At 43.3% G+C, this 25890-nt stretch overlaps 1 protein-coding gene across 1 annotated transcript in view; it reads left to right on the top strand.

Moving 5' to 3' along the window:
• LOC147690382 (uncharacterized) overlaps nt 1-25890 on the top strand; it is a 2590730-nt gene that overhangs the window by 485518 nt on the left and 2079322 nt on the right. The window contains exons 4-5 of the mRNA XM_086936677.1: nt 2396-2491; nt 9624-9719. Of these exons, the coding sequence (XP_086792803.1) occupies nt 2396-2491; nt 9624-9719 (192 nt within the window). The remainder of the gene's footprint in view (nt 1-2395; nt 2492-9623; nt 9720-25890) is intronic.

Here is a 25890-nt window from a genome sequence, read left to right as displayed (position 1 = left end):
GGGCGGAAGAAACAGGGGAAGTGGCATGACGAATGATGCCTAAAACTAGCAATTCGTTCAGGTATTGCTTTAGATAATTAGTCTCAGTTTCCGATTGAGAGTAAATGAGACTACTTGGTAGGTTAGCCCCTGTAATAAAATGAATGCAACAGTCAAAGTCCCTGTGAGGGCGTAGCTGAATGGCTTTCTTTTCATCAAATACATCCAAAAAATCCAAGTATTACTTTGGAAGGATGTTTGAAAGTTCTGGTGCCACTACTACACATGTTTGGGGTAGAATGAGGTCTTGTGCTGTGGTATAGCAACTGTAACTACAGTATGGTGACCCTAAATTCACCCAGCATGAAGACCAATCAATAAGGGGGTTATAGAGTTATAGCTAGGATATCCCTATGATAGCACCGAAAGTGTGCACCTCTATTAGATTGAAAGATGGGGTGTCTTTTTGTCTATTATCACAAATTAAGTTTATGGGAACCGTTTGTTAAGTAATCAGTTCTGATGATAATTCAGATCTATCAGCTGCCATTACTACTTCTGGTTCTTGTTTCTTTACTCAAGGGATATTTAAGGAACTGGCCACACTTAACCTCTGTGATGACTTTCATCTTTTTCTGAGCCTTTTTTGGTTTGGCGATACAATTGCAGGCAATTTGTCCTGCTTTACCACAATTTAGGCACAGATATATTTTCTGCATCGTTCCTTTCTATTACTAGATAATGACCCCTTGTTCTTCCAATTAGCATGGGTTCTACTGAATCCCTAACCTTAACATCAGTCTGCTTTCACTCAGATCGAACCAAAAACAGCCTTGGCTCAATTTCTAGATCTGTTGCTCTCATGCTCAGCAAGTCGATAATCAAGTCTAATGACTAGATCAATAAATTGCACCCAATCGGTAGGGAGGGTCAACTATGTGAGCCAAAGAAACTTTCAATTAATCTTTCAGACCCTAAAAAAAAGGGATATGCTTTTTTCTTTAGGCCATTGAGTTTCAGTAAGTAATTTGCGAAAGGTTGTATTATAAGTAAGTTCTTACCCTGTCGTAGGTTTAAAAGCTCATTATCACCTATCTTAATAAAGGTATGCTTTGTAAATAAGCGTTGCATAGGTTCTTAAAACCTAGCATATTTGTGCAACAGTGGTTCGGTATTCTCAATGAGAGGTATTGCCCAATTTGCACCGTTACCATCTAGGTGGGTGATGATAAATGCAATGCAGGCTGCATCAGAGGTGATTGGCCCCAGTTTACACAATAATTGCAGTTGACATCGTCTGCAGAATGCATTAAAGTTAGTGCTATCTGCAAAAAAGCACTCTAGGGGAGCCAGCAAAGTGGGAGTAAATGTATATACAGTGTCATTAGTACAGGCTGATCTCTCTTTCCATGACAGCTCTGTTGCCCTTGATTCAATTGTAAACGGCATGGATTGAGTGACAAATTGTTTATCCTTGGAAATGAATCCCGAATCTAACCAGAACAAATAATGGGGGGGATATTGCACCAGTGTATCCCTGAGGGTTTGAATTTCTTGGCGCAAGGCTTGAACTACACTCTAAAGCTCTCAAAGGGCCCTAGTTATTATTGCCATATTGGGAATTTCCTCACTGGAAATCTCTGGTAATGTCTGAGCTAGATCCTGAGCATTTATCAAATTTCCTGGGTCCATATCGTCTGGGCAAAAAAGCTTTAAGTGGCTTAGTTTTCTGTCTGACAGCTGACTAGGAAAACTTGTCTGCATAGACGATGCAGCACCCATCTGACTCCCAACACAGCACTCAACCAAAGAAAGTATTACGTCAAACAGACACTATCCAAGGAGTGAACGGAGTTTGGATAAAACAACAAAAAAGGAAATGACTGAATCACTGGATGTTGGTCTGACTCACTGTTATACACGGGACACCCAACAATCTTCCTTTTTGGGAATGCTCATTCTATGGTGCTCTAATGAACAACTAGGAAAAAGTAACATCAATCACATTAGTCATTGTACCAATAAACATAATCAATTTCTTGTAAACACTCCAAGTAATGAAACACACTTACAAAGTAATTAAAACAGTAAACACGTATTATGATCTCTTGTGGTAAGGAGACACACAACTCTTATATTGAGTCCTAAGTCATGGTTCTAAGTCTCCTCATTGACAATTTTACGCCATATGCTTCAGAAGAATATTGCTTTGTCTTTCAGCTTCATCCCTCTATCCTCTTTTTTTTGCTCATGGGAATGTCTCTGGTGCTCTTAATAGTGTTGTTACTCAGTTCAGGAATAAATCCACAAGTTCCTGAGTATTGCAAGCTTGAAATCAACAGAGTCACTGAGAAAACAAGAACAGTGCACTAATGTTGTTCTTTTTTCCCTTTGCTTTTCTTTTCGTGAATTTCAGAGTTCCAAGTGATGACATCTGCAGAATGGACCTGGATGTGCAACCAATATTCCAGGCGACTTCCAGAGCACAAGGGATTGCCGCCGTTCCTCAACGGTAGGTCTTTCTGTGAGATGCCAGGATCGAGGGAACTCCGATTAGCTGCTCTGAGATGTCTGCAAGTGCGCAGATATCGCCGGCCAGGCAGGATGCTGGACGAAGTCAAAGGGAGGGGTTCGGGCTCCAGGGAGAAAGTGGAGAGTTTCTTCTTGAAGGAATAAAGCCAAGCGCCCAACTGGGGTTTAACTGGACTATCTATCATTGGTTCTATTGTACTGGAGGGGCACATAGTTAATTAGATTTCTGTGGTTCCCTATTCTGGAAGAGCAGGTGTTTACTGTGACTCACGGTTTCGAGACAATTCTTGTTTGCAGGCACATGGATAATTGCTAACATGTGTAATAAGTGCTTGCACGTGAAACCATTATAAGCAACCACCACGTGAAATTCTAAATGTGCACCTGACACAAATAATAATTTACTAAGGAACCAAGCCTTAAGTAAACACAAAGATAATTACAAGCACGGGGAGCAGACATGGTGCTTGGTCACAAATGTGGATCATTACAATCCTGAGGAAAATATTGAAATCTGGCACATGGCAATGCTAGTTTATGCCTAGCAAAATACAGAACCAACTGAACTCTATAGAGTTTTCGTGTAAAAATGTTTGTCTAAAAGATAGGGGGAACAACATTTAGCCTAAGCTGTGTAAAAGGAGGGTAAGACTACATGGCTCTTAATGCTATAATCTGATGCACATATGGGGCATGCTGGCATGCAAGAGTTAGTAATCATAACAGTTCCTCCCCACACAGGGTGATGTTTATGGGGGTTTTGTGAATGAAAGAGTCATACCAACCGAGGGGCATGGACGTTCCCAGTCAGTTTCCATGATTGATCATCTGGGCCTTAACCCTTTCATTCTATTAAGTAGAATAAATAGCCATTTTATCTCTTTGAGTTAAGGATTTTCTGTAATGCAAATGCTAGATGACGAACAATTTTTAGAGGAGGTGGTGGTGGTGGTAGTCGTTGGGTTTGAGCATGACAAGGTCAGAGCAGAGAGACATGGTACACTGGGAGAAAGGCATGTCCTCTGGTAGTTGTAGACTGTAAGAGACTAGGTTCATCACCTCATGCATCCGTCTCAGTCAGGTTTTTGATCTCAACACAGCACCAAAACTGCGCTGCCGGAAGTCACTGCGTCACTACAAGAATGTCCTTGGACTGCTGACACAATGCCACACTTTTTCTGTTCGAGCTCCATGCAGAGTTCAACACTGCCCCCATGACATCCTTTTACAACGCCTGTCTGATTGTGGGGTCAGAGGTGCAGTACTTGTTTGTCTGACCTCATTTCTCTTTGAGCAAGAGCAAGCAATTTGGATGAAACCATACCTTTCCAAGCCAAACCTTTAAAATGTAGGATACCCCAAGGCTCTGCTCATACTTCTACACTGTTTATATTGTAAATGTCTCCTTTAGCCACCCTGGTTGAGACATTCGGCATTATGATAGTTTCTTATGCCGACTATACCCAGCTGGTATTTTGTTACCTGGCAAATTAAGAACGCTGCAAAGTTCCCTTCTCAGATTGCATGAGAGCAATCTTAGGTTGGCTGAAAGAAAACAAAACAGAAATCATGCTGTTAGGGCCTTTCCCTAATGTAGGTTGTGATAGTGCTTCGCCCAAGGATGGACCTCCCCCAATCCTGGCAGCTATAAACCTGGGGGTCATCTGCGATAAAGTCCTATCTTTTAAGACTCAGATCCACACAGTTGATAGAATCTGTATGTGGAACCTTAAAGGTCTCAAGAAATTCCTCCAGATTTTTCCATGGGAGGCCCGCAAAAAAACATAGTTCAAGCGATGATCTTCTCTTGTCTGGGCTATGTGAATGCCTTGTACCTTGGTTTAACTGCATATTTAGGCCTTCAACTGCAAGTGGTCAAAAATGTGGCAGGGTGACTCCTTTTTATTTTGCAAAAAGGTACCCACACTTCACCATTCCTTACCCACCTGCCCTGGGTCCCTGTGAATAAAAGGATCATCTTTAACACCTTGGCTGCTAAGGGGTTTTCCCGCTGTGTGCTGGAAAGTAAGATATACCATTGTTCATGACAAGGTCAACTCGTCATAAGCACAGCTCCACTGTGTCTCATGACGAGCTGACCTTGTCATGAGCATGGAAGAGGTGAAAGCACTGACCTTAGCACAGAGTGCCCTGAATAACATCGGTCCCAGCTATCTGAACGAAAAAATCACTTAGTACCAGTTCAGCAGAAATCGATGTTCCTGTCAGTCCCCCCTCATTTAGGTTCCTCCTTTTAAAAGGAGACGTGGTGGTACCTCTCTTTTGTATGCGTTGCGAAAATGTGGAACCTATTCCCCTATCAACTCAGAAGCACAGAAACTGAATCCATCTCCTGCAAATGTTTAAAAACATACCTGTTTAATTTATAATAACTTACTTCACTCTATCCTCTTATTATCTTGTCCTTGGTAGCGCTGGGAAACTCATTTATGAAATGTAAATGTAAATGTACAGGAATTTATATAGCGCAAATCACCAAGCGGTTTCTAAGCGCTTGCTTAGGGAACCCGTCCTGGTATTCCCGTGTGAGATAACCCCGGCAGGGTATCCACAAGTTGAAAGCCAGGCATCCCGCCGCGAGGGGCTGTTGTGGAGATTAAGCAAGCTATTGCCCAGAGTCGCAGAGTGTGAACCCGTGAATCGAGTAGGCACTGGAGCGAGAATTGTCGAGTCCATGGACATTTTAGTACTCAAGACCCCGCCGGGTCGGGAATTGAACCCTGGTCCCGGGCTGACCTCTGCTTCCAGGTCTGCCTCCTCTAACCAGTGAGCCACACTTCTCCACATCTGTTCATGCTATACAAATACCTCTCATTCATTCATTCATTCTTTCAAGTCGTAGGTGATTACTAGCCAGCTATACTTGATCACCAACTTTGTAAGCTGGTTGTGATGTGCAATGTTTGTTTGCGTTTCTTATCATACTTCTCTTGGTTTGTTTGAGTTGTATTTATACAGCTTGTTGAATCTCAGAAAAGTGCTTCAGGAATTTCTGTAGTGAGGGATCCGAGATTACTACGGCGCACATAATTTTCTGTTTATATATGTGGGTTGATGCCTGTCGTGCAGTAAAAAGGAAATACCTAACTTGTGGAGTGTTCTGTTTTATTTTATGAAAACTCCACAGGAAGTCAAACATATTGCCATTCCGAAGATTGACACCTTAATTGACATGAAAGGATCTGTTCTTGTGCTTGATTTACTCGTTCTGCCTGATCATCTGTTTGTGGGTGGTAAGTAGACGAGAGACGAGCATCGATATGTAAGGATTTGCATAGGGTTTGCCAAAACCTTGATACAAATTGAGGGCTCTATTGGAAATAAAGATTGATGAGAGACCATGTAATCATAAATTGTAGTGGGTGAATAAGTCTACTCTACAGGTGCTTGGGCGGTATGGATCGCCTCTTAAGGATTAAATGTGCCATTGTAGAGAACAGAACCACTACTACTCATATAGTAATAAAACCATTGGAATTTGGCAAATTGGTTGCAAAGTCCATACTGATGGCATGCCAGGGGTATGGAGGCACTGGCCAGGGCTGGTGCAATAAACCCAATGATGGAGTATGGACCGCCTTATTCTGGGCATATGGGACAGGTTTGCACGTAAGTGTGCACATCCATGGATAGGTTAGGCCACCAAAGCCATCTTTTACAATTAGCAATAGTTTTTCAAATGCCATAAAGTCCAGCAAGTGGTTTATCATGGCACCAATTTCACACCTTATGTCTGAGTATTTCAGTGGTTACATACACGTTGTTACCATGGTAGGGGTGTCCATCTTTTACCAGATTATCATACTCTGTGATCCATTCATCTATATTCAACTGCTGCATCCTTTGTTTTATCTTATCCAAAAACTGTTGTATAGTACAAGTACCTATCACCTGCTCAGAACCTAATAGATTTTGGGGTGGGTGAAGTGCTAATTTGGGTGAATCATGACCCCATTGTGATAATATATCTGCCTTGGTCTGATGTGTTCCAGTATGGTGCGTACGAACAACATAATTTTCACTAAAAAACAAGAGCTCTCTAACCTGTCTGTGAGTCAAGTGCTTGAGGGATAGAAAAGAATTCACATTTTTATGATCTGTTTAACCTGTAAATGTATGTTCTGCACCCAGTAGATAGTGGCACCACTCCTGAAAACATAATGATTCAGCATTGGGGTATCTTTCATAGATTTACATGGTGGAATCATTCTCCGTTGTCATAGTTGGAGTCCCAAGGTAATATAAGCATTAGTAAAACTCTTCAATGGGCTATAATGGTGATAACCATGCATTTAATAGCCTATCTACCTCCATTAAAAAAAAAACTTTAGGTACAACCAATATGTAACCAGCACCCTCCTGTGTATTCTGTTGACTTTCGCACCTGATCCAAGAGAACAGTTATTGGTGGCAAAAGGTGTCTATTCTAGACTGTTAACTTATTGAGGGCCCTGTAGTCTATGCAAGCATGTAAATCACCATTCTTCTTTGGGACAAAGAATAGGGCGGACGAAACAGGGGAAGTGGCATGAGGAATGAAGCCTAAAACTAGCAATTTGTCCAGGTATTGCTTTGGATAATTAGTCTCAGTTTCCGATTGAGAGTAAATGAGACTACTTGGTAGGTTAACCCCTGTAATAAAATGAATGCAACAGTCAAAGTCCCTGTGAGGGCATAGCTGAATGGCTTTCTTTTCATCAAATACATCCAGAAAATCCAAGTATTCCTTTGTAAGGGTGTTTGAAGGTTCTGGTGCCACTACTACACATGTTTGGGGTAGAAGCAGGTCTTGTGCTGTGGTATAGCAACTGTAACTACAGTATGGTGACCCTAAATTCACCCAGCATGAAGACCAATCAATAAGGGGATTATAGAGTTGTAGCTAAGATATCCCTATGATAGCACAGAAAGTGTGCACCTCTATTAGATTGAAAGATGGGGTGTCTTTTTGTCTATTATCACAAATTAGGTTTATGGGAACTGTTTGTTAAGTAATCAATTCTGATGATAATTCAGATCTATCAACTGCCATTACTACTTCTGGTTCTTGTTTATTTACTCAAGGGATATTTAAGGAACTGGCCACACTTAAATCCTAGAAATCGCCTGGGCCTGCTGAATCCAGGAGCATATGCAACTGTTTTTGTTGTTGTGGGGAAATTATCTTGGAGACTGAAATGGTTAGGTGTTGTGGAATTTTACCTATTTTACGATTCTGAGAGCAGCGTATTAGACCTACTCGACAAGTTCACCCCAGGACTAGTTGAGCTTGCATGTTTTCCTGATTGCCCTCTGTGATGACTTTCATCTTTTTCTGAGGCTTTTTTGGTTTGGCGATACAATTGCAGGCAAAGTGTCCTGCTTTACCACAATTTAGGCATAGATATATTTTCTGCATCGTTCCTTTCCATTACTAGATAATGACCCTTTGTTCTTCCAATTAGCATGGGTTCTACTGAATCCCTAACCTTAACATCAGTCTGCTTTCACTCAGATCAAACCAAAAACAGCCTTGGCTCATTTCTAGATCTGTTGCTCTCATGCTCAGCAAGTCGATAATCAAGTCTAACGACTAGATCAATAAATTGCACCCAATCGGTAGGGAGGGTCAACTATGTGAGCCAAAGAATCTTTCAATTAATCTTTCAGACCCTATAAAACAGGGATATGCTTTTTTCTTTGGGCCATTGAGTTTCAGAAAGTAATTTGCAAAAAGTTGTATTATAAGTAAGTTCTTACCCTGTCGTAGGTTTAAAAGCTCATTATCACCTACCTTAATAAAGGTATGCTTTGTAAATAAGCGTTGCATAGGTTCTTAAAACCTAGCATATTTGTGCAACAGTGGATCGGTATTCTCAATGAGAGGTATTGCCCAATTCGCACCATTACCATCTAGGTGAGTGATGGTAAATGCAATGCAGGCTGTATCAGAGTGGATTGGCCCCAGTTTACACAATAATTGCAGTTGACATTGTCTGCAGAATGCATTAAAGTTAGTGCTATCTGCAAAAAAGCACTCTAGGAGAGCCAGCGAAGTGGGAGTAAATGTATATACAGTGTCATTAGTACAGGTTGTTCTCTCATTCCATGACAGCTCTGTTGCCCTTGATTCATTCGTAAACGGCATGGATTGAGTGACAAATTGTTTATCCTTGGAAATGAATCCTGAATCTAACCAGAACAAATAATGTGGGGAATATTGCACAGTGTATCCCTGAGGGTTTGAATTTCTTGGCGCAAGGCTTAAACTACACTCTACAGCTCTCCAAGGGCCCTAGTTAATATTGCCATATTGGGAATTTCCTCACTGGAAATCTCTGGTAATGTCTGAGCTAGATCCTGAGCATTTATCAAATTCCCTGGATCCATATCGTCTGGGCAAAAAAGCTATAAGTGGCTTAGTTTTCTGTCAGATAGCTGACTTGGAAAACTTGTCTGCATAGACGATGCTGGACCCATCTGACTCCCAACACAGCACTCAACCAAAGAATGTATTACGTCAAACAGACACTGTCCCAGGAGTGAACGGAGTCTAGATAAAACAACAAAAAAGGAATTGACTGAACCACTGGATGTTGGTCTGACTCACTGTTATACACGGGACACCCAACAATCTCCCTTTTTGGGAATGCGCATTCTATGGTGATCTAATGAACAACTAGGAAAAAGTAACATAAATCACACTAGTCATTGTACCAATAAACATAATCAATTTCTTGTAAACACTCCACGTAATGAAACACACTTACAAAGTAATTAAAACACTAAACACGTATTATGATCTCTTGTGGTAAGGAGACACACAACTCTTATATTGAGTCCTAAGTCATGGTTCTAAGTCTCCTCATTGAGCATTTTACGCCATATGCTTCAGAAGAGTTTTGCTTTGTCTTTCAGCTTCATCGCTCTATCCTCTTTTTTTGCTCATGGCAATGTCTCTGGTGTTCTCAATAGTGTTGTTACTCAGTTCATGAATAAATGCACAAGTTCCTGAATATTGCAGGCTTGAAATCAACAGAGTCACAGAGAAAACAAGAACAGTGCACTAATGTTGTTCTTTTTCCCATTGCTTTTCTTTTCTTTTATTTCAGAGTTCCAAGTGATGACACCTGCAGAACGGACCTGGATGCGCAACCAATATTCCAGGCAACTTCCAGAGCACAAGGGATTGCCGCCGTTCCTCAACGGTAGGTCTTTCTGTGAGATGTTAGGATCAAGGGAACTCGATTAGCTGCTTGGTGATGTCTGCAAGTGCGCAGATATCGCCGGTCAGGCTGGATCGCTGGACGAGGTCAGAGGGAGGGGTTCGGGCTCCAGGGAGACAGTGGAGAGTTTCTTCTTGAAGGAATAAAGCCAAGCGCCCAACTCAGGTTTAACTAGAGTATCTATCATTGGTTCTATTGTACTGGAGGGGCACGTAGTTAATTATACTTCTGTGGTTCCATATTCTGGAAGAGCATGTGTTTGCTGTGACTCACGGATTCGAGACAATTCTTGTTTGCAGGCACATGGATAATTGCTAACATGTGTAATAAGTGCTTGAACGTGAAACTATTATAAGCAACCACCACAGGTAATTCTAAATGTGCACCTGACACAAATAATAATTTACTAAGGAACCAAGCCTTAAATAAACACAAAGATAATTACAAGCACGGGGAGCAGACATGGTGCTTGGTACAAGCATAATGATAGTCACAAATCTGGATCATTACAATCCTGAGGAAAATATTGAAATCTGGCACATGGCAATGCTAGTTTATGCCTAGCAAAACACAGACAGAACCAACTGAACTCGATAGAGTTTTCGTGTAAAAATGTTTGTCTAAAAGATAGGGGGAACAACATTTAGCCCAAGCTGTGTAAAAGGAGGGTAGGACTATATGGCTCTTAATGCTATAACCTGATGCACATATGGGGCATGCTGGCATGCAAGAGTCAGTAATCATAACAGTTCCTCCCCACAAAGGGTGACACACGGGGCGGGGTTTATGGGGGTTTTGTGAATGAAAGAGTCATACCAACCGAGGGGCATGGACGTTCCCAATAAATAGCCAATTTATCTCTTTGAGTTAAGGATTTTCAGTACTGCAAATTCTAGATGACCAACAATTTTTAGAGGAGGTGGTGGTGGTAGTCGTTGGAATTGGGCATGACAAGGTCAGAGCAGAGAGACATGGAACACTGGGAGAAAGGGCATGTCCTCTGGTAGTTGTAGTCTATAAGAGACTAGGTTCATTATTTGCTAAATAGTATATGGCCCTCAATATCATGGATGTAATTTACGCAGTTCCTGACTGTGTAATTATTTAAATACAAATAAACATGGACGTCGTACAGCATCGTCCTCCCATGTCCTTCCGTTGGCCCCTTCTGAACCTAACCCATCTAATTTACTGACATCTTTCATTCCTCCAAATGAAGAAGCAATAAAAAGACTTCTTCTATAATGTATACCTGGATCACCATTTGACCCTTACCCCGTATAATAAAATAAACAACAGAGGTTATCGACCCTGTTATGCAGAGGTGTTTAATACCTCCATCCAAACTGGCTCAGGTCCTTTTTTTATAGAAACAAGCTAGTGTAATCCCACTAATAAAGAAACCTTTATCAGATAGTAAGATTCTATCTAATGTTAGACCTATATCGTTTTCCTGAGCAGCCACTAAAATACTAGAATCTATAGTACATAAACAACTCTCAGAGTTTTTAGAATCCTATCACCTCATGCACCCGTCTCAGTCAGGTTTTTGATCTCGACACAGCACCAAAACTGCTCTGCTGGAAGTTATTGCGTCATTACAGAAATGTCCTTGGACTGCTGACACAATGCCACACTTTTTCTGTTCGAGCTCCATGCAGAGTTCAACACTGCCCCATGACATCCTTTTACAACGCCTGTCTGATTGTGGGGTCAGAGGTGCAGTACTTGTTTGTCTGACCTCATTTCTCTTTGAGCAAGAGCAAGCAATTTGGATGAAACCTCACCTTTCCAAGCCTAACCTCTAAAATGTAGGATACCCCAAGGCTCTGCTCATACTTCTACACTGTTTATAATGTACATGTCTCCTTTAGCCACCCTGGTTGAGACATTCGGCATTATGATAGTTTCATATGCCGACTATACCCAGCTGGTATTTTGTTACCTGGCATATTAAGAATGCTGCAAAGTTCCCTTCTCAGAGTGCATGAGAGCAATCTTAGGTTGACTGAAAGGAAACAAAACAGAAATCATACTGTTAGGGCCTAACCCTAATGTAGGTTGTGATAGTGCTTAGCCCAAGGATGGACCTCCCCCAATCCTGACAGCTATATACCTGGGGGTCATCTGCGATAATGTCCTATCTTTTAAGACTCAGGTCCACACAGTTGATAGAATCTGTATGTGGAACCTTAAGGGCCTCAAGAAAATCCTCCCACTTTTTCCATGGGAGGCCCGCAAAACCATAGTTAAGCTATGATCTACTCTCGTCTGGGCTACGTGAATGCCTTATACCTTTGTTTAACTGCATATTTACCCCAGTATTGGAAATTTCATAGATTCCCATGCTTTGTATCATTCCCCGTCGTCGGAATGGGAGTCTCGGTAACAAAAATACCATAGCTGCAGGTACAAAAGACAATGGAAAAAGGCCTAGGCCTCATTCCCTTTTGTAGCATATCACCCTCTTTGTATAAAAGAGACCAAGCTTTTGCAACAGCCAATCAGAAGTGCCTCACCACTTAGAACCTTCCTGAAGGAACCTCAGAGCCTCAGATTTTCTACCGCACGTTGTGCTTAGGGAGTCTCCTTTGAGCTCTGCTCAACTTCTACTTTTCTAAAGGATTTACTTTAGGATTTTCTTCAGGATTTTCTTCAGAATCTTTCAGATTCACTTCAGTATTGTTGCTGCCTTCCAGGATGTCGGAGATTGAGAAGAAAAAAGCCCTTTTCAAGCCTTGTTCCACCTGTGGAAAGAAAAGGCTTTTTGTCGAGGATAAGCATAAGGACTGTATATATTGCCTCTATCCTGACCACCAGGCTGCTGACTGTAAGATCTGTTGCACCTTTTCCACCAAAACCCTCCGGGACCGTAAGGGTAGTCTCCTGACATGGCTTCAAAAACTTAGGTCCAGGAAGGAGACTGTCTCAAGTGACAGTGAGGATGCAAGGTCGATGTCCTCTACAAGAAGGTCAGTGAAGAGGGGTAGGGGTTCCCCTTCTCTTTCTTTGGGAAGATCTTCAAAGGCCTCAAAAAAGACCCCCAGTGAGTCTAAGAGCCCAGGTCCCAGCAAATCTCCTCAAAAAAGTGTAAAGGAGAGGGATGGACCTTCTACGCCTTCTACAGGTGAGAAGACTGCCACAGCCTTCAAAACACCTTCATCCAAGTCTTCTGAGAGGAGTTCTAAGTCCTCGACGATGAAGACGTCGACGGCGGAAGGTCCGTCGACGAAGACACCGAAATCAGTCTCGACGTCGTCGACAGGGGGTTCGTCTACGACGCTACCGTCGACGGCGGGGTCCTCTCTGTCGACGGAGAAGACAAAGGCGCCGACGACGAAGGTGCCGGCGACGAAGGTGTCGACGAAGGTCCCGTCGACGACGAAGGTCCCGTCGACGACGAAGGCTACGATGGGGTCGACGACGATGGTGCCGACGTCGATGATGGCGACGATGACGACGGTGTCGACGACTACGGTCTCGTCGACGAGGGCGTCGACGACTACTACGGTGACAATGACAACGGATGGCGTGTCGACAGTTTCATCGTCGAGGACGTCCACGACGCCAATCTCGACGACGAGGATACAACCGTCGACAACGGAACCAACAATATTATACACGGAAAAGAGGATTACCATTTCTGTGACGCGGATCACGCCAGAGGAGTATGTCTCCCTATTTCCAACCATGCTCCTTCAAGAGGAAGAGTCAGAGGAGGATGAACAGGATGCATACAGTTATGCCAATAGTCCCTCCTAGCTTTTTGTCAAATGCCAGGACACTGACTCAGACGGCGAATACGGCCACAAGGAGATTGATCATCTTCAGCTACATCAGCAGCAATCTGAACAGGAAATGGTTACAGTGCCAGCATCTTTCCTTGAAGATCTGCATAGGATGCTACAGGATTATAAATCTAAGGCCAGTAGGCCTCTTCCAGTGACGTCATCGCCTGCTACGCCTTCAAGGACTCCGGCTTCATTGGTGCCACCTACTTTTCCGGCTCAAGCTTCCCCTCAGCCTCAAGCGTTCGTCCAACAGGGTACCTCTGGATTACAAGGGACCCATGATGTTGATGATTCCTCGGATGAGGACCAGCAATCAGATCATGTCTCTAATCCGGATACGGAATATGATGAATATGTCATTGAACATCCCGCATCATCAGTTCCGGACCCAGCGGACTCCCCGCCGGCGGACATTGGGGGCTTCCATCAGCTGATGGAGAGAGCTGCTGCAAGATTTAAACTGGCCATGCCTAAGGTTACCACAGATTGTTTCTTATACGATTTTAAGGAACCCTTTCGGAAAACTACTAGGTCCATTCCTATTGTGGATCACCTATGGACAGAGGGCATAAAAGCTATGAAACACCCGGCGACGGTGGTCCCAGTGCTACCGCGTCTAGATGAAAAATACAAGGCGACCGATGATGCTCCTGCGGCCTTAACAGGTCACCCAAGGCCAGACTCTGTGATCTCGCAGGCGGCGCAGAGAAAATCACGAAACCCAGTCAGTCAGTCAGTCAGTCAAATTAACTTTATTCGATTAGATAAAATCATACAAAGTACATAAAAACAGTATTATTTACAATTAAAAAGGAATTAAACAATTTCATTTGTAAACAAGTTAATTTGGCAAAATGGATGCATTAAAATATTTAAAAAACGCGTTATGTACATCGGTTTTCCAAATTCATGCTCCTTCTGGCTCTGGTTGCTGCCACAAGGAAATTGGCCATGGCGAAAGTGATACAAATGTTGCCCAATGATTTTAAATATAGCATGGCTGGTTTCACCTGGGAGAAGCCCGCTTCTCTTAGGACAGGTAGCAGGTATTTTTTCCTTTGGGCGGAGAAGAAATCACAAAACATAACAAAATGTAAACTGTCTTGAACAGAAAAATTGTCACAGGTGCAAGGGGGTGCTAACTCAGGTTTAGTCCAGGTATTAAAATTGCCCAAATAAAAATGAATAATGTTAAATCTGAACCTTGTTAACAAAAATCTGTGGAAGGGATTTGTGACAAAACATAAATAAGGCTCAATTGCAAGTGACTGGAGTGACAAGTAATGCATTCGGACAGATGGTTTTGATAATTCAACTTCTTCTCGCAACATGTAAGCCCTAGACATAAACTGTTTTTTTATGAAACTCACATCCTGCTTTGTGATACACGAGGGAGAGGTGAATAAATCTGGGCGTCCTAGTTCATTAAAAGATTTGTGCAAATACGTCAGCCATGGTATCGTGTGACTGTATTCCAAACTCATCACATCCCTCATGATCATGTGGTTTAACAATAATTCAGGGTTTAACCAGGTCTTAAGCCAGTATATTAATGGAGCCAGTCTAAGTTTGTCCTGAATATGATCCATGCCAAGTTCTGTATGAATGGAAAAAACCGGGGCGGATGGGGGGAGGGACAGGACTGAACGTAAAAAACTGTTCTCGGCTACCTGGATTTTGTCTAGGCGTACATAACCCCATAGGGAGGCACCATTCAAAGCCACGGGAAGGGATTTGCTATTATAAACCTGGATGATGGCCTTCATAGGTCTATGGCCTAGCCTTTTAGCGAAACCTAAGATGGCCATAGATGTTCTTGTGACCGCTAGGCTTTTTGCACGTATCTGTGGGCCACAGGAGCCCCTGCTGTCAAAAAGGACTCCCAGGTAGGGGAACAGGGGAACTCCCGAAACTATCTCCCCTTTACAAAAAAAGGCTTTTATTCCTCTCTTGACCCTTTTCCCTTGTGTACCTACGACCATAGTGTGCGATTTAGAGGCATTAACCCTCAGGTCCAGCCGGTCCATAAAGGTCCCAAAAGCATCTAGCAGTTTTTGGAGGCATACCCCTGTGCGTGCGATGAGTACAGCATCGTCCGCGTATAGGAGAGCAGGGATCTTAACTTCTCCTACACGCGGTACGTCACTTGCTGCCCCAAGTAAATGCTTGCCTAGGTCATTTATATAAATGGTAAACAACAAGGGGGCCAGTATGCATCCTTGCCTAAAGCCACGTAGGGATCTAAAACGTGACGTGCATCTTCCCTCTTTGGTTACTCTTACAGCAGCAAATAAGTCCTGATGCATAGATGCTATGAACGCCACCAGGTCTGCGTCAATTCCCATGTTGATTAGGATTTCCCAAAGCTTCGATCTGTTGACGAAACCCTTCTGCACCACTAACTACTCCTCCGGACAAGGAAGGGCGGAGGTTGGATAACGTGGGAAAGAGATTCTCATCGATGGCAAGTTTGCTGGTGCGATCGGCTAATGCCCTAGCGATCCTGGGTAGATACGACCGCCAGCTCTGGTGCGATGTCGCCCCGTACCTTGACCAGCTGCCTCCGGAATCTATGTCTGAGGCAAAGAAGATTTTACAGGAAGCAGAGGCGACGTCGATGGAAATCATCGACTGTGCAATGGATATTGCAACAACTGCATTCCGCTCATTGGCTGGAGCGGCAGTACTCCGTCGCCAAGGATGGCTTAAGGCTACTTGGTTCCGGCCTGAGATCCAGAACAAGGTCTTGGATCTCCCCTTCGATGGAGAGGCACTGTTCGGCAAACTTATTGATGACACCCTACAAGATATAAAGAAGGACACAGAGACTGCCAGGTCCTTGGGGACCCTTCAATACAGGAAGTCTCCTTTCAAGGGATCCAGAGGCAGGGGTGGTAATTACAGAGGATCCTTCCAACAGCAACGCTATTCCACCACAGGCTCAGGTTCCCAGCAATACCGGCAGCCTTATCAGCAGCGGCAGGGCCAGTCTACCAATTACTCCAGGCCTTACAATAAAAAAAGCAGGGTGCACGAGGACGAGATTCGTCCAAGCGTCAATAGCGGCCTCCTGGCTCTTCCTACTGGACCCTCCTTCAGGAAGTCATCAGTTGGAGGCAGGGTCAACAAATACCTTCTAAACTGGTGCAGGATAACATCGGACCGTTGGGTGCTCAACATCATTCGGAAAGGGCATACCTTGGAATTCACGCAAGTCCCTCCACCCAAGCCCCCGGCAGCCACTCCATCAAAACACCAGCATCTCCTTTGGCTCGAAGTTCAACCGATGCTCCGGAAGGGAGCGATAGAGCCGGTTCCCTCAAACCAAAGAGGTCAAGGTTTTTATTCCAGGTTCTTCTTGGTGAGGAAGACGCTCGACAAGTGGCGCCCCATTTTAGACCTCAGGGGGCTAAACACCTATCTCATTTCTCTGTCATTCCGAATGGTGTCCCTCCAGGACAACTTGAAGCTTATCAGGCCGGGGGATTTCCTGGCCACACTCGATCTCGAAGATGCCTATTTCCATGTTCCGATTCACCCAGCGCACAGAAGGTTTCTGCGATTCACAGTAGCCAAGAGCCATTACCAGTTCAGGGTTTTACCCTTTGGACTCCGCTCAGCCCCAAGAATTTTCACAAAGGTGCTGGCGCCAGTAGCAGCTTTCCTGCGAAAAAACAATTTTCAAGTCTTCCCCTATCTGGACGACTGGTTACTGAAAGCTCCGTCCAGAGAAGCAGCGCTGATGGCTGTTCAAGCTTGTACCAATTTGTTTCAGAACCTGGGACTCACTCTAAACAACGAGAAGTCTTGCCTGGTCCCGTCCAGAAGAGCTTGTTTCCTGGGAGCCATCTTGGATTCGAAGCTATCAAGAGCTTTTCCTACTCCGGAAAGGAGGCAGAAAGTTACAAACCATGGCCCAAGACTTACAAGCAAAAAAGTCTCTTTCAGTACGCCGCTACAAGTCTCTACTGGGAGTGATATCGTCGTGTATCCCACTAATTCACCATTGCAGACTGAAGATGCGTCCTTTGCAGGAGCAAATAGATAATCAGTGGAAGCAAGTCCACGGTTCATTCGAGGACAGGGTGACGATCACTCCAGAGATGAAGGAAGCGGCCTTATGGTGGACAGATCAAAACAACTTGTCCAAGGTCTATCCTTCGTAAACGACCCGTCTCCACAAGTGATAACAACGGACGCGTCATTGGAGGGTTGGGGAGCAGTGATGCAAGACCTACATGTCAGCAGTCATTGGTCACCCCAGGAGAAACGCCTCCACATCAACCTGTTGGAACTCAGGGCGATACGACTGGCTCTACAGGCTTTTCTTCCTCGCCTGGAAGGTTCACAAGTGCTTATCAGGACGGACAACACCACGGCCATGCACTATGTGAACAAGGAAGGAGGAACCAGATCGCGCCCATTGTCGCAAGAGGCTCAGCAGGTCTGGGAATGGGCGATCCAGCACAGGATGTCACTGACAGCAGAACACTTGCCGGGCGTTCTAAACGAAAACTGACTGAGCAGACTGAGCAGGTCATCCTCTGTCAGCCACGAATGGGAGTTGAATCAGACAGTCTTGGAACAAGTCTTCAGCCTGTGGGGCAGGCCGGACATCGATCTTTTTGCCACTCCGACCAACAAGAAATGCCGGTCTTACGCAGGCAGGCTTCCCCATCGAGATTCACTGGGAAATGCGCTTTCGATAACTTGGTCGAAGACATTTGTCTACGCTTTTCCTTCCATTCCTCTGATACCACGCCTGATCAGGAAACTCAAGGTGGAACCGTGCAGGATGATCCTGATAGCCCCGGCTTGGCCGAGACAGTTCTGGTACACGGAGCTCCATCTGTTGTCAATAGCTCCTCCCTTACCTTTGAGGATTCTGCGGATCTTATCACGATGTCCGGCGGACAAATTTTGCACCCAGATCCTCAGTCATTACACCTGACTGCATGGCTCCTGAACAGCGAGAATTTATGAACCTGCCATTGTCAAGGGAGATTAAGGAAGTTCTGTCCCAAGCAAGGGCTCCTTCAACGAACAAAACTTACCGCCTTAAGTGGAAAAGATTTTGTTGTTGGTGTAGGAAACAAAGCATTGATCCATTCAATTCCAAGCCGCATCAGATCCTACCTTACCTGCTGTCTTTGGCTAAGTCTGGACTAGCTCATTCATCAATTAAGGTCCATTTGGCTGCTTTGTCATGGTTCAGAAGGACAGAATCCGGTCCTTCCTTGTGGTCTTCCAGAATAATCAAGCAATTTCTTAAGGGCTTGTTCAGGGTCTATCCACCGGTGAGACCGCCCCCTCCTACATGGCATTTGAATCTGGTCCTTTCTCAACTCATGAAGGGTCCATTTGAACCAGTCCATCGTTCTGACATAAAATATCTTTAGTGGAAATTGGCTCTCCTCCTTGCTCCCACGTGGGCTCGGCGTGTGGGAGAATTACAGGCTTTGACCATCCAAGAACCTTTCCTTCAATTCAAGAGAAACACTGTGATCATGAGGACTAATCCTAGGTTCATGCCAAAAGTTCCCTCGGATTTCCACTTGAATGAACCGGTCATTCTGAAGGCGTTCTTCCCTCAACCTTCTACGCCAGCAGAAAAAGCATTGCATTCGTTGGATGTGCAGCAATGCTTGAAATTCTATTTGGAACGTACTAAAGGTTTTCGAAAATCTTCTCAACTGTTTGTAGCCTTCGGGGGACCTAGTAAGGGCCTTCCGCTATCCAAACAGGGTGTTTCGAGATGGATCACGAGTGCCATTTTACATTGTCACAAGGCTGCAGGAAAACCTCTGACTGGAAAGATACGAGCACATTCCACAAGATCTGTGGCTTCTCCAACAGCCCTCTTCGCGGGGGTGCAAATTAGTGATATTTGCAGGGCTGCTACCTGGAGCAGCGTTCACACCTTTACCAAGCATTACTGCTTGGAATCTCTGCAACAAGATGATGCAGCAGTAGGACAGGCTGTCCTGAGGAACCTCTTCCACTAAGGGTGAGCTTTCCTTTCTTTCCCACCTTCCGTCTTTCACATTTTGTATCTAATGTCATGTTGTCTATTGCTATAATTTACGATGCAAAATGTGATTATCTTGCCAACTGCTTGCTACTCTGATACAAAGCATGGGAATCTATGAAACTTCCAATACTGGGGTAAGAAAACAAGTTACTTACCTGTAACTTTAGTTCCCCAGTATTGGTAACCTTCATAGATTCCCATGCGCCCACCCACCTCCCCGAGGAAAGCTCAGCCTACAACAGATATGGTGTCTAAGTACACAACGGCTACGAAAATCTGAGGCTCTGAGGTTCCTTCAGGAAGGTTCTAAGTGGTGAGGCACTTCTGATTGGCTGTTGCCAAAGTTTGGTCTCTTTTATACAATGAGGGTGATATGCTACAAAAGGGAATGAGGCCTAGGCCTTTTTCCATTGTCTTTTGTACCTACAGCTATGGTATTTTTGTTACCGAGACTCCCATTCCGACGACGGGGAATGATACAAAGCATGGGAATCTATGAAAGTTACCAATACTGGGGAACTAAAGTTACAGGTAAGTAACTTGTTTTCTTAGGCCTTCAACTGCAAGTGGTCAAAAATGTGGCAGCGTGACTCCTTTTTATTTTGCAAAAAGGTACCCACACTTCACCATTCCTTACCAACCTGCCCTGGGTCCCTGTGAATAAAAGGATCATCTTCAAAGCACTGACCTTAGCACAGAGTGCCCTGTATAACATAGGTCCCAGCTATCTGAACGAAAGAATCACTTAGTACCAGTTCAGCAGAAATCGATGATCCTGTCATTCCCACCTCATGTAGGCTCCTCCTTTTAAAAGGAGACGTGGTGGTACCTCTCTTTTGTATGCGTTGCTAAAATGTGGAACCTATTCCCCTATCATCTCAGAAGCACAGAAACTAAATCCATCTTCCGCAAATGTTTAAAAACATACCCGTTTAACTTATTAATATCTTACTTCTCTCTATTATTATCTTGTCCTTGGTAGCGCTGGGAAACTCATTTATGAGTATCTGTTCATGCTGTACAAATACCTCTCATTCATTCATTCATTCTTTCAAGCCGTAGGTGTTTACTAGCCAGCTATACTTGATCACCAACTTTGTAAGCTGTTTGTGGTGTGCAATGTTTGTTTGTGTTTCTTATCATACTTCTCTTGGTTTGTTTGAGTTGTATTTATACAGCTTGTTGAATCTCAGAAAAGTGCTTCAGGAATTTCTGTAGTGAGGGATCCGAGATTACTACAGCGCACATCATTTTCTGTTTATATATGTGGGCTGATGCCTGTCGTGCAGTAAAAAGGAAATACCTAACTAGCGGAGTGTTCTGTTTTATTTTATGAAAACTCCACAGGAATTCAAACATATTCCCATTCTGAAGATTGACACCTTAATTGACATGAAAGGATCTGTTCTTGTGCTTGATTTACTCGTTCTGCCTGATCATCTGTTTGTGGGTGGTAAGTGGACGAGAGACGAGAATCGATATCTAAGGATTTGCATAGGTTTTGCCAAAACCTTGATACAAATTGAGGGCTCTATTGGAAATAAAGATTGATTGGGAGTCCATGTAATCATAAATTGTAGTGGGTGAATAAGTCTACTCTACAGGTGCTTGGGCGGTATGGATCGCCTCTTAAGGATTAAATGTGCCATTGTAGAGAACAGACCCACTACTACTCATATAGTAATAAAACCATTTGAATTTGGCAAATTGGTTACAAAGTCCATACTGATGGCATGCCAGGGGTATGGAGGCACTGGGCAGGGGTGGTGCAATAAACCCAATGATGGAGTATGGACTGACTTATTCTGTGTATAAGGGACAGGCTTGCACATAAGTGTGGACATCCATGGATAGGTTAGGCCACCAAAGCCATATTTTACAGTTAGCAATAGTTTTTCGAATGCCAGAAAGTCCAGCAAGTGGTTTATCATGGCACCAATTTCACACCTTATGTCTGAGTATTTCAGTGGTTACATAAATGTTGTTACCATGGTAGGGGTGTCCATCTTTTACCAAATTATCATACTCTGTGATCCATTCATCTAGATTGAACTGCTGCATCCTTTGTTTTATCTTATCCAAAAACTGTTGTTTAGTACAAGTACCTATCACTTGCTCAGAACCTAATCGATTTTGGGGTGGGTGAAGTGCTAATTTGGGTGAATCATGACCCCATTGTGATAATATATCCGCCTTGGTCTGATGTGTTCCAGTATGGTATGTACGAACAACATAATTTTCACTAAAAAACAAGAGCTCTCTAACCTGTCTGTGTGTCAAGTGCTTGAGGGATAGAAAAGAATTCACATTTTTATGATCTGTTTAACCTGTAACTGTATGTTCTGCACCCAGTAGATAGTAGCACCACTCCTGAAAACATAATGATCCAGCATTGGGGTATCTTTCATAGATTTACATGGTGGAATCATTCTCTGTTGTCATAGTGGGAGTCCCAAGGTAATATAAGCATTAGTAAAACTCTTGCATGGGCTATAATGGTGATAACCATGCATTTAATAGCCTATCTACCCCCATTAAAAAAAAACTTTAGGTACAACCAATATGTAACCAGCACCCTCTTGTGTATTCTGTTGACTTTCGCACCTGATCCAAGAGAACAGTTATTGGTGGCAAAAGGTGTCTATTCTAGACTGTTAACTTATTGAGGGCCCTGTAGTCTATGCATGCATGTAAATCACCATTCTTCTTTGGGACAAAGAATAGGGCGGAAGAAACAGGGGAAGTGGCATGACGAATGAAGCCTAAAACTAGCAATTCGTCCAGGTATTGCTTTAGATAATTAGTCTCAGTTTCTGATTGAGAGTAAATGAGACTACTTGGTAGGTTAGCCCCTGTAATAAAATCAATGCAACAGTCAAAGTCCCTGTGAGGGCGTAGCTGAATGGCTTTCTTTTCATCGAATACATCCAGAAAATCCAAGTATTTCTTTGGAAGGATGTTTGAATGTTCTGGTGCCACTACTATACACGTTTGGGGTAGAATCAGGTCTTGTGCTGTGGTATAGCAACTGTAACTACAGTATGGAGACCCTAAATTCACACAGCATGAAGACCAATCAATAAGGGGAATATAGAGTTGTAGCTAGGATATCCCTATGATAGCACCGAAAGTGTGCACCTCTATTAGATTGAAAGATGGGGTGTCTTTTTGACTATTATCACAAATTAAGTTTATGGGAACCATTTGTTAAGTAATCAATTCTGATGATAATTCAGATCTATCAACTGCCATTACTACTTCTGGTTCTTGTTTCTTTACTCAAGTGATATTTAAGGAACTGGCCACACTTAAATCCTAGAAATCGCCTGGGCCTGCTGAATCCAGGAGCTTAGGCAACTGTTTTTGTTGTGGGGAAATGATCTTGGTGACTGAAATGGTTAGGTGTTGTGGAATTTTACCTATGTTATCATTCTGAGGTCAGCGTATTAGACCTACTCGACAAGTTCACCTCAGGACTAGTTGAGCTTGCATGTTTTCCTGATTGCCCTCTGTGATGACTTTCATCTTTTTCTGAGCCTTTTTTGGTTTGGCGATACAATTGCAGGCAAAGTGTCCTGCTTTACCACAATTTAGGCACAGATATATTTTCTGCATCGTTCCTTTCCATTACTAGATAATGACACCTTGTTCTTCCAATTAGCATGGGTTCTACTGAATCCCTAACCTTAACATCAGTCTGCTTTCACTCAGATCGAACCAAAAACAGCTTTGGCTCATTTCTAGATCTGTTGCTCTCATGCTCATGAAGTCGATAATCAAGTCTAACGACTAGATCAATAAATTGCACCCAATCGGTAGGGAGGGTCAACTATGTGAGCCAAAGAATCTTTCAATTAATCTTTCAGACCCTATAAAACAGGGATATGCTTTTTTCTTTCGGCCATTAAGTTTCAGTAAGTAATTTGCGAAAGGTTGTATTATAAGTAAGTTCTTACCCTGTTGTAGGTAAGCATGGGCGAATTTTGCGAATCTGGCGTTCGCGAATTTTGCGAATTTGCGAACTCGCAATCCGCAAAATCCGCGAATTCTCGCGAATTTGCAGGGGTTTTTTTGTGTTCGCAAGGATTTCTGCCAGTTCGCAAGGATTTCTGCCAGTTCGCGAGGGTTTTGTACCAGTTCGCAATTGCGAACTTACATGTCGGCTCGCAACGGTCGCGATTATGTTGTTTCTACGTCTGGTTCATCATCACAGGTTCCCAGCACCCTCTGTTTCACCCCTGCCACCCTCTGTTTCACCCATGCCACCCTCTGGTACATCAATGCCACCCTCTGGTTCATCATCACTGTAGATTATGGGGGGAAAAAGCAAGCACACCTGCCTGCTTCAACTGACATGAATTAATTTGGGGTTGATTTATTAATGTGTCACTGTTTTAAAATTCCAGTCTGGCACCTGCTTCCTTATCTGTAATTTGCTTTCTGTTGCAGTGCAAATTTTTTTTCCAGGACCTTTGTGGCCTTCTTGTAGCTATTCTATGAGCCTGCTGTGAGGGTCAGAGCAGGGTCATACAATTGTTGCAACTAGCAACTGAACTCTGGATGGGCCCTTGTCAGGAAGCACTACAGGGAAAGGTTACTAAAGATGAGTTTGAACTTTTGAACCTGCTGAATGCTTTCACTTTTGCAAAACTCGTTTTTCTGCAGCTGTAATTCCCCAAACAAGCTTATATGAGAAAGTGGATTTCTAATCCAAACGTTATCCAAAGAAAATCAAAAGGCCTCAAATCCAAAAAAGTGCAGGCAAATGTCAACCTGAGGAGTTATTCTGATAAAAATCATCATTTTCAGAAGGTCTATGCTGCTTGCTAGTAGATTTCTTGTGCAGAATTGAAATTTTTGTAATTTCGCGAGTGCAAGATTGTTGCTGCCCGCCGCACCTACATGTTCGCAATTGCGAACTTACACCGCACGCCGCAAAATTGTATCACCGAGAAAAAAAAATCCGCTACGTGCGAGTTTGCGGATTTTCGGTAAATTCGCGAGCGTTCGCGGATTGCGAATTTACCGAAAATCCGCAAAATCCGCGAGCGGAACAGATTTTCCGCCCATGCTTAGTCGTAGGTTTAAAAGCTCATTATCACCTACCTTAATAAAGGTATGCTTTGTAAATAAGCATTGCATATTTTCTTAAAACCTAGCATATTTGTGCAACAGTGGATCAGTATTCTCAATGAGAGGTATTGCCCAATTTGCACCGTTACCATCTAGGTGGGTGATGATAAATGCAATGCAGTCTGTATCAGAGGTGATGGCCCCAGTTTACACAATATTTGCAGTTGACATTGTCTGCAGAATGCATTAAAGTTAGTGCTATCTGCAAAAAAGCACTCTAGGGGAGCCAGCGAAGTGGGAGTAAATGTAAATACAGTGTCATTAGTACAGGCTGTTCTCTCATTCCATGACAGCTCTGTTGCCCTTGATTGAATTGTAAACGTCATGGATTAAGTGACAAATTGTTTATCCTTGGAAATGAATCCTGAATCTAACCAGAACAAATAATGTGGGGGATATTGCACCAGTGTATCCCTGAGGGTTTGAATTTCTTGGCGCAAGGCTTGAACTACACTCTACAGCTCTCCAAGGGCCCTAGTTAATATTGCCATATTGGGAATTTCTTCACTGGAAATCTCTGGTAATGTCTGAGCTAGATCCTGAGCATTTATCAAATTCCCTGGGTCCATATTGTCTGGGCAAAAAAGCTTTAAGTGGCTTAGTTTTCTGTCTGATAGCTGACTAGGAAAACTTGTCTGCATAGACGATGCTGGACCCTTCTGACTCCCAACACAGCACTCAACCAAAGAATGTATTACGTCAAACAGACACTGTCCCAGGAGTGAACGGAGTCTGGATAAAAACAACAAAAAAGGAAATGACTGAATCACTGGATGTTGGTCTGACTCACTGTTATACACGGGACACCAACAATCTCCCTTTTTGGGAATGTGCATTCTATGGTGCTCTAATGAACAACTAGGAAAAAGTAACATAAATCACATTAGTCATTGTACCAATAAACATAATCAATTTCTTGTAAACACTCCAAGTAATGAAACGCACTTACAAAGTAATTAAAACAGTAAACACGTATTATGATCTCTTGTGGTAAGGAGACACACAACTCTTATATTGAGTCCTAAGTCATGGTTCTAAGTCTCCTCATTGAGCATTTTACGCCATATGCTTCAGAGGAATTTTGCTTTGTCTTTCAGCTTCATCGCTCTATCCTCTTTTTTTGCTCATGGGAATGTCTCTGATGCTCTCAATAGTGTTGTTACTCAGTTCAGGAATAAATGCACAAGTTCCTGAATAT

This window comes from Lissotriton vulgaris, chromosome 9, assembly GCF_964263255.1.
Source record: "Lissotriton vulgaris chromosome 9, aLisVul1.2, whole genome shotgun sequence".
In the NCBI taxonomy this organism is placed as follows: domain Eukaryota; kingdom Metazoa; phylum Chordata; class Amphibia; order Caudata; family Salamandridae; genus Lissotriton; species Lissotriton vulgaris.
Note: the sequence above shows the minus strand (reverse complement) of the source record. Positions and strands in the feature narration are given on the sequence as shown.